The sequence below is a fragment of the Natrix helvetica genome (assembly GCF_964273705.1).
Source record: "Natrix helvetica genome assembly, chromosome: Z".
NCBI lineage: Eukaryota > Metazoa > Chordata > Lepidosauria > Squamata > Natricidae > Natrix > Natrix helvetica.
Genome location: NC_138554.1, coordinates 112,817,819 through 112,836,393, shown reverse-complemented (window position 1 = coordinate 112,836,393; position 18,575 = coordinate 112,817,819). Strand labels below are relative to the sequence as shown.

General features: G+C 37.2%; 1 protein-coding gene across 7 annotated transcripts in view; it reads right to left on the bottom strand.

The window, feature by feature from the left end:
* Positions 1–18,575, bottom strand: part of NEBL (nebulette) — a 182,281-nt gene that overhangs the window by 92,489 nt on the left and 71,217 nt on the right. For all 7 annotated transcript variants that reach the window (XM_081971694.1, XM_081971695.1, XM_081971688.1 and 4 more), the window contains 2 exons: positions 6,278–6,362; positions 1,355–1,462 (listed from right to left, as the gene is read on the bottom strand). In XM_081971694.1, the coding sequence (XP_081827820.1) occupies positions 1,355–1,462; positions 6,278–6,362 (193 nt within the window). The remainder of the gene's footprint in view (positions 1–1,354; positions 1,463–6,277; positions 6,363–18,575) is intronic.

The following is an 18,575-nucleotide window of genomic DNA, read 5'->3' as shown; positions in this document are numbered from 1 at the left end:
TAGTCTAGATATAATTTCATTATTACTTTCGGTCTGTTTATAACAATGTGATTTTCTTATTCATTTTTGTGATCTGAGCTTTCTTAGTGTTGCCCCTTCTCCCCCCGCTGGCAGAGCTCCGGCCCCTCCCGTGTCCTGTGTGACCGTTGTAGAGTCTTCTGTTTTTTCTAGGTTCGCTTTATTTTTTTCCATAAAGGCCTGAGCCTCTATGGGTGTATTGATTCTAATTCTTGTCTCCTCCCAGAAAATCAGCATCCCTTCAGGCATCAACCATCTAAACCACACCCCTTTCTGGTATAATTTATTCGCCAATTGCGAATAATTTTTTCTTTTCTCCCTAATTTTTTTGGGGATCTGCTTCAAGATGGTTATCTCCCTGTCGTGGTATGTCAATGCTTGCCCCCTTTGTACACCCAGAATTATGTCTCTTGTGCTTTTCCTAAGAAATTTGATAATCACATATCTTTTTAATATCCTCTCAAAGTATTCTAAAAACTTACCTCCATTACCTCAGAAAAGAGAGGAGAGAAACACACTCCACATCTCCTGAATAACGGTTGGGATTATCACACAGCTGCCCTAAATCTTATATCTGTATTTGTATAGTACACTCCTTTCTTGTCTCTCCTGTTCCTTGGTATTACCAAAGGCTATCAACAATCCTTCTATACCCTTTTTATATCACTCTAAACATTTTATAGATTTCAGCAGTTCCTTATAATCCAGTACCAGCTTTCAGCACACTTGTCTACTCCAATCACAACCTTAAATAAGTAAATCAAAATGTCTTCCTATCTTTGGTTGGTTAAAATATCAGAAGCTGTGTTCGGATGCACAACTTCTTTAAGACACAAAGCATTTTCCCTATGCAAAAGTATTCATATCATAAATCCCAATGCATTGTGGTATTCCGGTAAGAAGTCTTTTATTAGTTCCTCAGCCAAATTCTTAGAACTTTTTCTTCCCTCGGTGACCATCCTTTCTATCTAAGCCAGTGTTCCTATTAAATAAAGTAATTCTGCAAAGCTAAAGTTATTTGGAAAGTAGTTCTATAATGTTTCGCTTATCTAATTCACAACAGAAAAATATTTGACTGCATTGTACTGAAGCTTATCATAAATATACTCATTTGCCATTTTTAAATAAGTTTGATTGGTAATTCCACCTTTAATTTACTTGGAGAGGAAAACACACACTACCAATGTGCTACAAAGTAAACAACATTGGAACCACAAGCACACAAAGCATCAAATAATCCAATTTCTGAAGCCATACAGACTCAGTTCTGAAAACAATCACCCAACTCACTGACACTTCCATAATATTTTTTTTATGCATGATCCTTGTCACATACATTACTGATTTGCTCCTGAGTTCTTTTCAGTCTTTGTAATTCGGGTGTATCAGTAACAATGCTGAAACCTCTTCCTTTACTTTCTTCAAAGTCTCGCTTGTACTTGACCTATAAATAAGAAAAAGAAAGAAAGGACAAGATGTTATGAACTTAACATCTTTGCTTCAAGGTAATTTTAAATATGAATACAGTGAAAGAATTGCAAGAGTTTTAATCAATGAAATCCTTCATTTTTCATCATCTGAGGTAGTTATTTCAAAATTATAACTAGCAGCAAAGTGGATGGATTCAATTACTAGCAAAGAGAACACCAATGCAATACCTGAAAGATAGCATTTTTTCATCTTCAAGAAAATTGATCTATCAGAGTGCTAAAATTGACCTCAATTGATGGCACATCAATTTTTTTAAAAATCGGCCAGAATTTGTACTGCATAAAATAAGTGGAAATAATTCCTGTCCATATTTTCCACTCCTCCAATTCCTTTTTAAAGGTTCCATGTTCACAATTTTGGAGAACTGACTGGAAAAAAAAGTATAATGGCAATAAAGGAAAAATGAAAACAGAAAATGAAGAAGTCCCAAAATATCTAAAAGTATGAAACCTAAATACCAAAGGCTTTGAATGACAAGGGTAGCAACTGAAATGTCTGCCAGATCAGAACAGCTTATCCAATAACATCCAACATCTTGAGTGAGGCCCAGACACAGCAGCAGAAGACAATCCCAGCTGTGTCTCAGGAATTCACACAACTCAACATCCAAGAGAAGAGTTAAATTCAGAAAAGCCAAGGAGCACTGCTAAATCTTTTCCAAAAAAGGCTTGTACACGAACATTGCAAAGTCTTATGTGCCAAAGAAAAAAATAGTCCAAAACATGGGTGCTAATTGAGATTTATGAAAGGTAGCCTCATATTAGTAAAAGCCTTCCAAAAAAGGTATGCCTCAAGTGAACAATTAGCAAGAAAACAAGGTGAAGGATAACATTAAAGCAAAGACTAACTAAAGCAAAATATTGTATACGGTGGGATAAAAAGTGTGTATATGGAATGGAGATCTATAAAGTAAAATTGAAAATTAGATAGAGTATAAAATAAGATAGAGAAAAATAAAAAATAGAGAATTTCAAGAAATAAAAAAATAAAGGTTAAACCCTCTGCTTGCAAAGAAAATAGTCTTACATTTTTCTAATAATAATCCCAACTGAAGAAAATTGTTTCGCCTTTAGGCCGATTCTGTCCTCCCCCTACCCCCACCCCATAGGAATTGCACAATCTCTTGATCTCTTCCTCAAGGTCATGTAATGGTGCTGGGGCTAGAAAAGACATTAGACCAACCAATGTCCAGTTAAATGCAAAAAGAAATAGATAGCTGAAGGTACTGTGCTATTGAACAAATGATGTCAATGAAATAAATCAAGAGACATCTATAATATATACATGTATCCATATTAATATCAATGCTTGTTTGAGCATGAATAAACAAGTTCAGTAAATGAAATGATCCATAGTAAGAGCAGAAAGAAAATTTTGGAGAAATTTATTGTGTTAAATTTCCTTTTTTCCCCTCTGCATTCCATTATTATTTGGATACTATTTACAAACAGATTGGCTTTTATCAGTTCTTCCTCTCTTCTCACAGACTGCTGGTTAAAAGAACACATTTGGTGTTAGCTTTACACTAAGTACTATCACTTTTTATCAACCATCTGGTGTCAGTGAACTCCTGGTGAGGAGCATTGAAACTAAAAGACACAATAAAATAAACTATTTTATTTTAAAGAAGGCAAAAAGAAAATGCAGTCATCAAAAGGAAAAGAAATGTGAAACAACAGAAATTGACAGACATTAAAAGAAAAGGGGATGTTTTTTATATTTATGAAACTAAAATGACAGAACTTTAGTTCATGATTCAATAAAATTTGGATTTTAGATATAAAGAAATTTATGTGGTTTTTGCAACTAAAAAGAAACAAACAATCAATTTTAAATCAAACACTCATTTTTTAAAAGAAATACTACTACTAAACTAACAGAAATCATATGATTTATGTATTTGTATCTCACTGCATGGTACAATTGACACAACATAATCGTATTACTTCCATGATGATATAATGAACCACATAAGAAGCATCTAATTTATTTATTTATAAAGTGTGTGTTACCACCAATATTAATATATAATGCTAGGCACGTAATCATTAGATAGATAGATGATAGATAAATAGATGATAGATAGATAGATAGATAGATAGATAGATAGATAGATAGATAGATAGATAGATAGATAGATAGATAGATAGATAGATAGAAAACTTAGCACATAGCACATTTACAAAACATACACAGACATCTTTGCCCTAACATCCAGGAAAAATGCCAGGTCTTAATGGCCTTTCTGAAGGCCAAAACATAACTTATAACATATGCTTATGATACCAACAATCCATTACAGTAGTGCAAATATGTGTAGATGTCCCCTAAACTCAAATCCAACATTTTTATCACATTAGAATGTTGAAATATAATATTGTTTTTTAAAAAGTTACTTTCTCTTATGTCATTTGGCTTAAAATAAATTGGCAGATTTTTAATTACACGATGTAGTAGATACTACTGTGTTGCAACAAATGCTATGTAAAAGCACTTGAGCAAAATGGTAATGTATAATATTATCCATATTCAAACCTAGAAGTCAACTATGTGAAAAGTTATGCATGAAAGATTGGATGCGTTTGGGATGAAGAAAATATGATAAATGTAAATATTATCACCATTATTCATAATCAGGAGAGGGTCCTGCACAATATGCATAGCGGTATATAAGAATTAAAATACAGTGTAGACTGTAACCTACATTTCTACATCAAAAAATTTTTACATATAAAGTTCTTGTATACAGCTGTGACTATGGAAAACCACATATGTTCACTGAACCATATAAGTGATTCTCATAAGGTGGCTTAGTCATTATAATCATACACAGGTACCAAAATGAATGTATTTGTTCTATATAATATATAGAACATGTGGAAAAGTATTTGAAAGAAATAATCATCCTTATTTCTTTAATAGTAAATCTTATTTCTCCATTTCAATTACATCATCTTTCCTACCCTTTTATATATTTTGTCTCTTTAGAGTTCTTGATGTCAAAAACACCACCTTGATTCACACTTCTCTGTTTTCAAATTTCTATTTTGATATCAGGATTTCACATAACACCTGAATATTTTCACACCAGTGAATGTGTAAATTAAATGCTCTGGTCTTTTCATTAATCATCTGACTCTCAGTGGACCAGTGACTCATCATTTACAACCTTGAAACCTAAACGTTAAATCAGAAGTGCATGAACGCATCAATTTCATAATATATTATGACTACCCTATCTGGGCCGCAAAAAAACGAGATGATCAATATATGGCAATAAAGAGTTGGGAGCTTTTCATATCCTTTATGCTATTGTTTATCTGAAATTTTGCAAAATATAGAAAAATCCCTTCTAAAGAAGGGGAAATTAAACACTGATTAAAAAAAACAAAAAATCATTCAACTTTGATTGTGAATCAACATATGTGAATGTATATTTTGTATTTTACAGAAGCAAAAGAATATTTAGTATAAGCTATTTTTTAAGAAAATACATTGTAAATAGGAAAAAGAACAAAGCAAATTTGACTCACATGGGCATTCAAACTTATTTTGTTGTCTTTAGTGAATACATGTAACCAGGTTGACCAGTTAATCATTTTACCTTACTTTATTCTATATTGCGTGAATGTCTATGTATATTCATACAACATACTAGAATAAGGGAGGGAGAGGGGGGAATTATATATCTATTCTTCCTCTTGTAAAGAAGCCCATTGTTTTGGAGTGTAAACCAAAATAATTATATGAACTAAAGAAATAACATAACAAAAATACAAAATTTAAATAATATTCAAATTAATTTAAAAAATAATCCAGAAGTAATTCTGCTTTTTTCTTCAGTATTTCACTCATGACATGGATGAAGAGAAGAAGAAAATGGTTATCAAAACTGGTGATAAGAGACTAACCAATTGACACAATTCTTGCACTCTATTAAATTGGTTGTGTAAATAAGCGGTGGCAAATTATTATCCTGGCCATCCATTCAAATGTAATATATATTACACATATAAACTATGCAATCATCAACATAGCTAGCAAATGGGTTTTTTTTCAAACAATACATGAAAAGATCAAAGTTTTGCAATGTTCAAGAAACGAAGCAAAAACATTTTTGGGGATCTGAAGGATGTGCTATTGTCTCCCATAAATTCTGAGATTCTAAACCTTTCATCTGAAAATTGTGTTTGATGAGTGACTGGAATGGTGTGATGTCCCCACAATTAGCTAGAACATCTAAGAATAAAATTAAATATATAGATAAGGTATTTATTTGATTTGATAGCTTTAGTTAACATACGGAAAGAAAAAAATGGTAATTTCATCAATTCAGGATGTTATCAGTTTCACTGATCAGGAAGATCAAAGTTTCCTGGAATTAACTGTCAGTTGTTTTAAATTCTGAAGTCTTGATCAAATAAGTTCTATTTTGCAGTCAGTAATGAGAAAGCTTCACAATAGGGATTCAATAGATATTCTTATTAATAAATAAATAATAAACAAAATATAATGAACAAAATATAGAAATGAGATACATCTTTGAGTTGTTAATGGATACATTAAAATAAGAAAAAAGAAACAAAGAATGGTTGAATTCAGGTTTTTTTAAAAACCATCTTTCAATTCATGCCAATGGAAGTTCATGCCAATGGAAGTTAATAATAAGTAAACATTTAATTATGAATTAAATAAGTAATCAGGGATGATTTTAAAAATGGTCTCTGATTATCCTTAATACATTTACAAAAAATAATGCAAAGATTACCTGACTTTGCAATTCACTTTGCTGTTTTAGTCGAATGTTTTCAGGTGTATCTGCCACTGTAGTAAAGGACTGCTTTGGATAGTGTCTGGAACAAAATAATAATAATAATAATAATAATAATAATAATAATAATAATAATAATAATAATAACAACAACAACAACAACAACAACAACAACAACAATATAATAACAACTACTACTACCACCACCACCCTACCACTACTACTGCCACTACCATTATATTATAACTGACTGGTAACTTATTTGTTCTGAGCCTTGTTCTGGCTCATTACAATAATTTAAAGCAATTAATGTTTGTACTTATTTTCAAATGGCAGTTTGCATAGCATGGTCATTTTTAATAAAGAAAACAATAAATAGAATGAGATTCTAAAGCCTAGCAACTTCATAACCAAGATACCCTTACTTATTCACAGTTGTATTATTGTCTTTTTAATAAATTTCTCTTTCAGACCAAAAAATAAAAGCAGAGAATGAAGTGAGAAAGAATTTACTACGCTATAGTGTTTCTCTTCTTTATTTCTAAATTCTTCTTATCACACTATTTTTGTTTAAATTCTTTTTGGTACATCTTTTTTCTCAAAGGTTATTCCAAAACATATATAGTTGACCTGTTCATAAGAGTTTCCTGAATGTTTTTTGGATGGAATAATTTCATATATAGCATTTTTATCAATTACAGTGGATACCTTGTTACACAATTGCTTTGAAACTCATCAAATTTGGTATTCAATGCATTCTGGTGTGAAAATGTTGTCCCGGTACTTATCATTTGTTTGGAACTCAAAGCACAAGCTAGAACTTGTCAGTGTCAGCCAGTGACGGCTTCTAATTCACTACATTATTCCTTAGGGGAATTTTTTGGGGGTACTCATCGCACCTCCCAGAAACAATTAATGATAAGCACTGAAGTACCGTTATATCTAAAAATTCTTAACTAATCAACAATCAATTTTTAGGAATAAATATCCAAAGGACTCTCATTCCCTTACACATGCTGGCTTACGAGCATATCATATTTTTTTAAGATACCGTTCTCACTCAGTTTTATAAATGAGCAATTTTGGAAACAGTTATATTATTAATTTAAATCACTTTAAAATATTAAATAATTGTTGGGGTTTTGCAGTATGCTCTCAAACTATTTTATTTCAGGAGTTCATTTGCTAATGTTGAGGCTAATCTAGATGTTACATCAAACAAGCAGGTGATATTATGGCTTTTATTTTATTATTTTAAAATTAAGCTTTTACTTTTTAGGTAAGTGCAGGGAACTCAGTCCCAATGACAGGGATTAGTTTGATAGTTTGCTCCCCCATCACTGTAGCGCCTAGTCTCACCTTTTTCTAAACATATATACCTGGGGAGCAACATAAACGGTGGCCATGATCTATACTGCAAACATAGCATAGGCTGAAATCCCTCTATTCCTCAAACTGAAACCTTAGTTCAGATCAGTTCAGTAGATCCCAGTGCTTGTTCTAGACTTTTTTTTAAAAGAGAGAGAGAGAGAGAGAATCCTCTACCCTACTGGGCAAAGACTTAGTGCTTTCAGAAGGTGTTTAGCTTATCCCCATTGAATGATACAATCATAGTTTATGGAAAGTTTATGTTTATGGTTGTTTTTATTTTATTTTTATTTAAATCTTTCCTGTTGCATTCTGTTAGCTATTGCAAACCTAAGGCATTTAGAAGAATTAAAGTGAATAAAGTGTTGGCCCACAGTAATAAGCAAAGCATTAAATATGCATTAAGTTTGAAAGCGGAAGAGGAAGAAAATAAAACATTGTTAAAATGGAAGATAAATAATCCAAAGCAAAATTAAAGTGAAACTTAAAACTAAGATGGGATGATTTTTTTTTTCATTCAATTGTTTCCAATTCTTCAATACTGCCCAGACAAATCCCTGCAGTTTTCTTGGCAAGGTTTTTTTTTCAGAAGTGGTTTGCCATTGCCTCTTAGAATAAGTTACTATCCCTTAAGTGACTCAACAAAATTATTATTAAATTAAATTTAAATATTATTAAATTATTATCAATAATTTAAAAATTACTGAGAGTTCCTCAAGGTTACCTAGCTGTGCCTCAGGCAGGATTAGAATCCATGATCTCATGATTTCTAGCCTAATGCTATAATCATTTCACCAAACTGGCTCTCAAACCAAGAGATAGGAGACAGACAGAGAGACAGACAGAATTATATATCTATAAACTTGAAAATCTAAAAAGCAGTTTGCCTTTCTGCAGCAATACAGTAATCAGTATTGCTACTACGTAGTGCAAGTAATACCACCTGGAAAAGTCTCCATAAAAGTGATTTTCAATGTCTGGTTGAGTATATATAGTTCTGTCTTTTGCTATCTTGATATCTGTCTTTTTAAATGCAAACTCAGGCCCTTTATGAACTGGTCACAAAGGATTCATTCATATTCCACATTCTCAAAGGTCATCCTTATTAATGTTAATAAGGTCAGTACTTTTCCTTCACATAAATAGGCAATGTGCTTAACAATAACTCACCATAAAGAAAATCATGCCTTCAGAACATTATCTTCAGTCTGAAATACTTCTTTCTTCTCAAATACTATTTATTATTACATTTAATCTAGTAACCCATGAGTGCCACACAGATTTTGACTTTTACGAAACTTGTAATCAGGATATTTTATTTTATAACTTATCCTAAACAGCTACCATTTAGATAATAGATAATACCATTTATATAATATCCATTATAATGCTAAGTCACAATTTGATTTGCTTATTTCTACTCTAATCTGACATTTACTACAATCATTGTTGCTTTTTTTTCTAAGAGTAGTATGAATATTCAACAATTTTATTAGACTTACATATATGTTCATATAATGAGCAGTTAACGTGCATTTAGTCAATTTCCCTAATTTTAAAGGAGGTTAAAAAAAAAGGAAATTATTCATATAGAATATATTCAAACTGAATGTCTACACAATCGTCAAGTAATATTCCTGGTGATACAATGCTGAATTGCACAGAGAGATAAATTTCTTAGGCTAAGATATAATTTATAGACCAAAGGTTCCTTCCACCTTGATATATTTCAGTGCTATATAGAAATCAAAATACTGTGATTTGTTCTAGTTAAAAATATCCAGGATTACCATTATCTGTTGTCAGGCCTGTTTGCTGAGGAGAAGACAGAAGAAAATTTAATAAATCTTCCCAGAGATTTATATTTTATAGCAACTGCAATTTGCTGATCTACCTCTATGGGACATGTATATGACAACCTTTTTTGTCTCCAAGCTTTCTCAATTAAACATCACATATTTCTTGAAAGCAAATAACCCCATCTACATTAATACAATAGAAATGCAAGGTCTAGTGCAGACTAATAATAGAATTATTTTCCATACTTCGTTTAATTAAGGTTGGACATTCTTTCTGCTGTCAGCCAGTTCTGAGCAACATTAAGTACTTTTAAGATTCAACATTTTAATTAATTATTATTAATTAATTATCACAGAGACTTAATGAGATAAGTCACAGTGATAAAAATCATAGTATTTAACTCTATTAGTATGATTTGATAGTTTTCTACGTGCTTCAATAAAAAGTCGGGGAAACATAAATAGTCCACATTCCAAAGGGTTTCTTCTTCCTAATGTATCCCAAGTATTAAGCATAATACAGGTAGTCATCGACTTACAACAATTCATTTAGTGACGGTTCAAAGTTACAATGGCACTTTAAAAAGTGACTTATGAGCATTTTTCACAGTTACAACCTTTGCAGAATCCCCATGATCATGTAATCAAAATTCATAGGCTTAGTAACTGGTTCATATTAAGACCGTTGCTACATCCCAAGGTCATGTCACCCCCTTTTGCAACCTTCTGACAAGCAAAGTCAATGGGGAAGCCAGGTTCACTTAACAACCGGGTTGCTAACTTATCAACTGAAGTGATTCACTTAACAACTGAGGCAAGAAAGGTAGTAAAATGGGATAAAGTCCTCATATGTTGAGGACTACCTGTATATTGGGTATGAAACAATGCAATTGGGTTGAAGCATTGATTAATTTACATTTATAATTATCTTACATCTAATCAGGCAGTCTATGCCAAGTTCTAGTTCTCAATTCAGGAAGGCACAAAAATCTTGCTTTCTTTCAACCAGCAGCAACAGACTGCCTCTGTCAGCCCTTCAAAATAGGCCAAACAATAGGCAGAGCAGAGATTTTAGGAATACAGTGTAATTTATGTAGGTTATAAGAAACATAATAATTTAAGTGTAATGACTGCTATGTTCTATAGTTTTCCCTCTGGTCCGTTGACTAGGGGCGCTGTCCTCGCTCCTGATTGTTTACCTGTTTGACAGCCGGTATATATAAAGAGCTGTAAAACAGGGCTCAGCTGTTGCCTGTTAGCTGAGACACGCGAATTGTGAAGTGCCGCGTTTGGCAACCTGTTAGCATTAAAACTGTTAGCCTTTTGAAGTCCTGGCTCACCTCCGTTTGTCCGCCCGCGTTCTCCCAGCTAGAACATTGGCGAAGAGGATGGGATTCTGAGGAGGAGCCCAGGCAGAGCTGATAAAAGTCACTAATCACAGAGCTGAGTCACAACAGCTGAATTCCCTCAGAGGAATCTCTCGACGAGAGGTCAAGTGAAGTCACAAAGCCTACGAGGACTGCTGTCTGATTATTTGACTGAGCAAACAAGTTACCTCAGAATGGCTTCAATGAATATGCTAGCAGTTTTTAACAAAACCATAGAAACCTGGGAGTCATATATTTCCCGGTTTGAATGTTTTTTAGAAGCCAACGATTACACCGATCTATCTGAGCAATGGAAAAAGTCATGTTTTCTAAATTTATGTGGGACGGAGATGTTTACTATTACGGGCATGCTAGTGGCTCCTCAGTCCATACACACTGTGTCATGGGATGTGTTAATGGCTAAGGAATCATTATGCTCTAACACCATCCCGCACAGCACGCCGGCATGCTTTTTACAGGAGAAGCCAGTGTGAGGGAGAAACAATTAATGAGTATGTGGCTGCGTTACGGGATACTGCTCTACATTGTAATTTCAGAGATTTAGGTGATGTCCTTACAGACCAAATTGTCGGTTTGTAAGAGACCTCCACATACAGCACCACCTCCTGGCCAACCCTAAACTAGACCTGCAGACTGTGCGAGATGAGGCCAGAGCAATGGAACTGTCAATACGATCGACAGAGGAAATTCAACGATTTTCCAAGCCTCAAGCTACGGGAAAACCTCTTGACGTGCATCATGAAGATATCAGCAATGAAGAGTTGGCCACCAAGGACGTCGAGGTCCACCGGTTGAAGGCAGAGCAGGCCAGAGGGTAAGTCCTCCAGTAATTGCCCTAGGTGCGGAGGTAAACATGATAGAGCGGAGTGCTGTTTTAAAAACAGTCTGCCTTTGAGGCGGGAAACGTGGTCATTTAGCCAAGGTCTGCAGGGCAGCTGCACCTTGCACTAGTGCTTTAGAGGGCACCTCGCCCAGCAATAGTCAGTATTGACTATCCAAATTCGTTAAAGGGGCTACCAAATTCGTTTGGTAGCCCCCTTAAGGGAAGCTACCAAAGCCATCCAAATTCGTTAAGGGGGCTACGTTCAGGAAGCCATCCAAATTCGTTAAGGGGGCCATCCAAATTCGTTAAGGGGGCTACATTCAGGAAAAGGGAATCCTGTTTCTCTGTCAATGAGGGCAGGGAAGAGACTGAAGTTGACCAGATTACCCACAGTCCAAGGGGAAAATTTTTTATTACAATAAAATTAGAGGGGCAGCGCTGCCCTATGGAGGTAGACACAGGATCAGCTGTCTCCATAATTTCTTGGATGATTGCTAAAAGACTCATGCCTAATTTGATTCAGACAAGGTTGAAACCATGCCTGTTAAATCTAAGGGATTTCCAGGGAAATCCCATTCCGGTTTTAGGTAAATATTTTTGTAGGGTACAGTTTAAACAATTTTGCAGGAAGTTACCTTTGATTGTAGTCAAAGGACCACAACCAAGCCTATTAGGGCTGGAATGGTTTGAAGTCCTGGGGTTGAGAGTAACAGGAATTGACCAGATACAGTGTACTCCATATTTAGATATATTGATTAAGGAGTTCCCAGAAGTTTTCGGAGAAGGTTTGGGGAGACACGCTGGCACCCCAATTTCATTTAATTTAGATCCGCAGGTTCCTCTGCGGTGTCTTAAGCCGCACAGGGTGCCTTTCACGTTAAAGCCTAAGGTTGATGCAGAAATAGATAAGTTGCTGGCTCAAGGGGTGCTAGAACCTATTGATCATGCCCGTTGGGAAACACCAATTGTGACCCCGATTAAGAGTGATGGGTCTGTGCATATATGCGCTGATTTTAAATGCACTTTGAACAGGGTGTTGCAACAGAGCGCATACCCTGTACCCGTGATGCAGCATCTGCTGCATTCTCTGGGGCAGGGGACAATATTCGCTAAATTGGACCTAGCCCAGATATATCAGCAGTTGCCTGTAGATGAGGCAACTGCTGAAGCCTAGACTATTGTCACACATAGGGGCATGTTCAAGTGCAACTGACTCCAGTTTGGAGTCAGTGTGGCTCCAGGACTTTTTCAAAATCTAATAGAAAAGCTATTGCAGGGCATACCAGGCATTGTCCCTTATTTCAACGACGTCCTGGTCTCGGCACGTTTCCTATCCGATCTACTGACCCACCTCCATACCGTACTACTCCAGTTCTGAGACGTTGGTTTCAAGCTAAAGACAACCAAATGCCAGATCGCGGTGCCTCAGGTCAAATTTCTGGGATTTTTGATAGACGCGAAGGGAATCCATCCTACCCCTGACAAGGTGCAAGCTATACGACAAGCTCCGACGCCAACCACTAAAGCTGAGCTACAAGCTTTTCTAGGACTTTTAAACTTTTGCAATATTTTCCTGCCGCATAAGGAATCGCTGGTAGAGCCCTTACACCGTTTACTAGATAGATCAGCAAAGTGGGCATGGGGAAAGCAAGAAGCCACAGCTTTTCAAACTGTTAAAAACTTCCTCACGTCTTAAAGCGTTCTCTTGCAATATGATGAGTCTCTACCTTCAGTGTTGGTGTGTGGTGCGTCCCCTTATGGGGTCAGCGCAGTCCTAAATCACCAATTACCATCAGGACTAGAGGCTCCGGTTGCATTTTTCTCTTGCACTCTTTCATCGCCAGAAAGGAACTATAGCCAACTTGATCGTGAAGCATTGGCTATAATGACAGGAGTGAAACATTTTCACACCTATCTTTACGGCCGTCATTTCCACTTAGTGACTGACCACAAACTGCTGTTGGGCATCATTGCTGGGGACCGACAAACTCCTCAAATTCTGTCTCCACGTTTCACCAATGGACTGTATTCCTGGCAGCATATAACTATACCTTACATTACAAGCCAGGAAAACATATTAGCCATGCAGATGCTTTGAGCAGGTGCCCATTGCTGATTGCAGTTGAGGACCCAGCGCCAGCCTCCACAGTTTTGCTGATTGACGACATGCAGCTGCCGATCACCGCAACTGATATGGCTAAACACACTGGCCGGGACAAACTGCTATCTAAGGTGTTGGGGTGGACCACAAGGGGATGGCCGTCGGGTTCTCTCAGCACCAAATTATGGCCATTTGCTATCCGACAAAATGAACTGTCATCTCAGCAAGGTTGCCTCCTATGGGGGAGCACGGTGGTCATTCCAGCCTCCCTTCGAGACTCTGTGCTAACCATGCTACACGAGGGCCATCCAGGCATAGTCCGGATGAAATTACTGGGACGGAACTATGCCTGGTGGCCTGGCATGGACCAGGACATCATACAGTGGGTTTCTGGGTGCCCCCATTGCCAAGAGTCCCGGCCAGCGTGTCTCAGGGCCCAGATCCAAAATTGGGAACAACCAGGGGCTCCGGGGTCCCGGGTACACATGGACCTAGCGAGCCCTTTTAAGAGCCAGACTTTTCTTGTAATTGCTGAAGCATTTTCAAAATGGGTAGAAATAAGTTTAACGTCTGCTACCACAGCCCCGGCGGTTATCCAAGTATTGAGACAGGTGTTTGCTACCAATGGGTTGCCTGATCTGATTGTGTCCGATAATGGGCCCCAGTTTATAGCTTCCCTAATGGCCACCTTCTTTGCACGATTTGGAATACACCACATTTTGTAGCCCCTTTCAATCCCACTGCAAATGGTCTGGCGGAACGAGCAGTCCGCACAACCAAGGAGGCTTTAGTGAGGTTTGGGCCCATAAACTGGCAGGAGGACATTGACAAGTACTTATTTTGGCAGCATGCCACCCCATGCACCATGGCCAACAAAAGTCCAGCTGAGTTGTTAATGGGTAGGCGAATAAGAACCATGTTAGACTGCCTTCACCCCGAGTATGCTCCTGAAAGACCTTTGGACTCGCATAGTCAGCTTAGGGGATTCACCATGGACACACCAGTTTATGCCAGAAATTACACTAACCATTCTTTATGGTTACCGAGCATAGTGAAACAAATAACAGGGCCGTGCTCTTACCTAGTAAGGGCAGGCAAGTTGCCCCAAACATAGCGGAGCAGCAACCGCACCTGCTGGGTTTGCATATGATCCCAGCCGAGACTTACGAACGGAATCTACGGTCTCCCTCTCCTTCCCCCAAGAGGTTCAATGCAACTGTAGGGCAACCAACCATGGCCTTACCTGTTCTTCTCAGTGACATTCCAGCATTGCTGCATTCCGAGGTGTTGACGGAGAGCAAAATGGTGGAATCTCCAGTTAGTCCAGAAGCTCCGAGGAGCCTACTACCCACTATGGCTGCCAAAGGCACGCTAAGAAGATCTGGGCGGATCCGGCGCCGCCCTGGCTACTTGGAAAATTATGCATGCGCATTTTAGGTGTGAAGGAGTGCTATGTTCTATTGTTTTCCCTCTGGTCTGTTGACTAGGGGGTGCTGTCCTCGCTCCTGATTGGTTACCTGTTTGACAGCCGGTATATATAAAGAGCTGTCAAATGGGGCTCAGCTGTTGCCAGTTAGCTGAGACACGCGAATTGTGAAGTGCCGCGTTTGGCAACCTGTTAGCATTAAAACTGTTAGCCTTTTGAAGTCCTGGCTCGCCTCCGTTTCTCCGCCCGTGTTCTCCCAGCTAGAACAATAACTAAAATTTGAAATTTCTCCCTCTTGTGCCAAGCAACATTGAGGTGGAGTTATTTGGAGTTTCTTGTTCACGCTTTCCACTTTCTCGGGATTTATGTAAGAATGAACCAAACCAATTAGCAGCTCAAAACCTGGATGATATATGGAGCGTTCATGTGGCTATAATTTCCATCTGGAGGGCGTAACAATTTTTATAGTGGTCAGAAACTAACAAGGATAAATGTGTAGCAATAAGAGAAGAAATACTGTAGACATGAGGAAGAGAAATAGTTGGGTAAAATTTTCACTCACAGGCACTAGGCCATGAGCAGTTCTTCTGTGGTATCAAACAAGCAGTGGCTGGGTACAACTATGTCCTGAACTCCTACATTTTACGCTATAACAACAGATTCATGGTTAAAAGATAAGTTTGGAGTGAGGGAAAGATTGGTACAATCCAGGGATAGGTTCCTATGCAAATCAGTGCCAGTTTGCTCACACTGCACATTGCTTACACATGCAGAGTTTGCTGTGAATGGTTCTGCGCATGTGCGAAGACCATTAAAACCTAGTAAACAAGATGCCAGCAATGGCAATGGGGACCAGGGAACCGGTTCAGGGTTGTGGCCACCCTCGGTTGCTGCCAGTTCTGCGATCCAGGCTACACTATGACTACCAGTTTGGCTGAAGTGGGCCGAATCGGGAGCAACCCACCTCTGGTACAATCTACTGAGAGGTTGATTATTACACCGTATCAATCCAGCCTGAACTGAGTGAATTAGAGAATGATGGGAAATAGTTTTCTGATGGTATTCACATAATAACCAACTTGGATATGACTAATTTATGTTTATTAAATAAATCATATTCAATTGCGTTTTCACAACCAAAACTTAGAAATGTGACTGTATTGGATTCACCAATTGCTCTATATCGTCAGAAAACTGGAGCTGACCTTCTTGTACAGCACTCAGTGAACTTATCAGTATCTTCTACTGAACATTTGACTGATTCTATCATTGACAAAGTAGCACTTTGACTCTACACAGTTTGAGTTTATTCAGAATTTTTCTGTTAAATCTTATATTGCAGAATTGGATGTGTACTGTAGATTTAATAAAGTAAACATTTGCAATCCAAATCATTTTCAATAAAATTCCTATCTAAAGCTACACAAAAGTTACACCTCTTCATTACTTAAAATCTTTGTATGACCTACAATATATACCCGTGATGACGAACCTATGGCATTTAGCTTCAGAGCCATTTGTTAGGGCACGCGAGGCATTGCCCTACGAGCTACAGTGAACATGCGGACGCTGGCCTTCATTTTCGGCCATTTTTTCGCCCTCCGGAGGCTTTTGAAGCCTCCGGAGGGGTGGGAGAGGCCGTTTTCGCCTTCCCCAGGCTCCTAGAAATCCTCTGGAGCCTGGGGGGGGCAAAAAATGGGTCCATCATGCACAAAAAGCAGGGGGGGGAGGGTGTGGTCGCACGTGCATGTGCAGGGGGGTCACACCATAGAATTATGGGTGTGGGCACACCTGTGCACGACCCTTCTGCACTCCCCTTGCTTTGGGCACGCAATGGGAAAAAGGTTAGCCATCACTGGTATATACAATAAATAAATACAGAAGTAAAGCAGTTCAGAAATACAGTTCAATTTTTATGAGTACCAACAACTGCTACTTTTTAGAAGGCCAACTGTATCTCTAATGCTCAATATAGGCATACCATGCAGGCAAAATGTGGGGATTTAGATTTCAAATGTCAACCTAACAGATCCATAGCAATATTTGCCTTCTTCTAGCGATTAATGTTATATTAACACTAATGATTTGATATGGTAAAAAAACAAGTCTTGAATGGAAGCTAGAAGCACAATTGTTTGGTTCCTCATCATTTCAAAAAATCATACAATTCTGAACTGGATGTTAAACATTTATGAGACGTAAACCTTAAAAAAAAAAGCTTGGTGAAAATTTATATCTCTGGGTAATGGACATGATGTGTTTTTTAAGTCAGAAATTCTCTTTGAAGTTTGAGATTATCTTTCTCCTGTGCTTTGAAGTTCATCATCAGAGTACATCAGATAGCAAAAAATTTGTAAAATTAGTTTGGAAACAAGACAAATATACACAAGATGCTCTGTGCATAATACTAAAGCTGTAATAACAATGCATCATAAAATAAACATTTAATTCAGATCCTAGAAAACCAGGGAGGAAGGTACAATTCTGTAAAATTAAGTAAGCAAATGTGTCTTTTTAACTAAACTGAAAATTCAAGCACTGCACTACGATGGCTCTTTCCCTTTAGTTAATTAAAACAGTGAGTTCAACTCTGAAAAGATGAAAGAACTGGCTGCAGCACAAAAGAGATCTGGCTAAGGAAGAAAATAATTACTGAAAGCTTCATAAAAAGAGAAAAGAAAAGAAAATGCAGGGAAAATTGATATAAAGTAAAGTAAGAGGGCTGGAAGGCCATGGTGGGGGGGGGAGAGATTAAAAGATTTTTTTTCCAATCTCATCCATGACAACTTTTCATATACATGGAATCCCAGCACAAATTATAACATTTCAATGATAGTTTCTACTTTATTTCAAGTATAAGCTAACATTGAAACATGATTTGTGCCGCTGTTCCACGTACAGTACATTAAAAGTTGCCATTGATGAGATTGGGGGAAAAACTTTTAATTGCCCCCTCCCATGTCTTGCCAACCCTCTTATTTTATTTTAAGCACAACATCTTGAATCATTGGTTAATTCAAAATTGAGAAACATGATGGATAATTTTCCAACAAAAACTAGATTCTACCTTAGGGATAAAAGCACCAGTGTTTCCTATCACTGCTGCTATGCACACACAAACAAATGCAAACATGCAGAAGGGAAGGAATTGATGGCACTTGTAAGAGTTCATGAAAGGTGGTTCGTTCCTTTCCAATAATGCTTTTTTTATGTGCATTACCTATTTCAGAAAAGCATGGCCTAATCCTGTTCATTAAACCATACAACAAAATGGAGGAGTAATTGTTTCTCTATTCTTATAGCATGCTAGAAAAAATATCTTCTATTGTAGGGGAAGTACTGTATTTTTCGCCCTATAAGACGCACTTTTTTACTCCAAAAAAGAGGGTG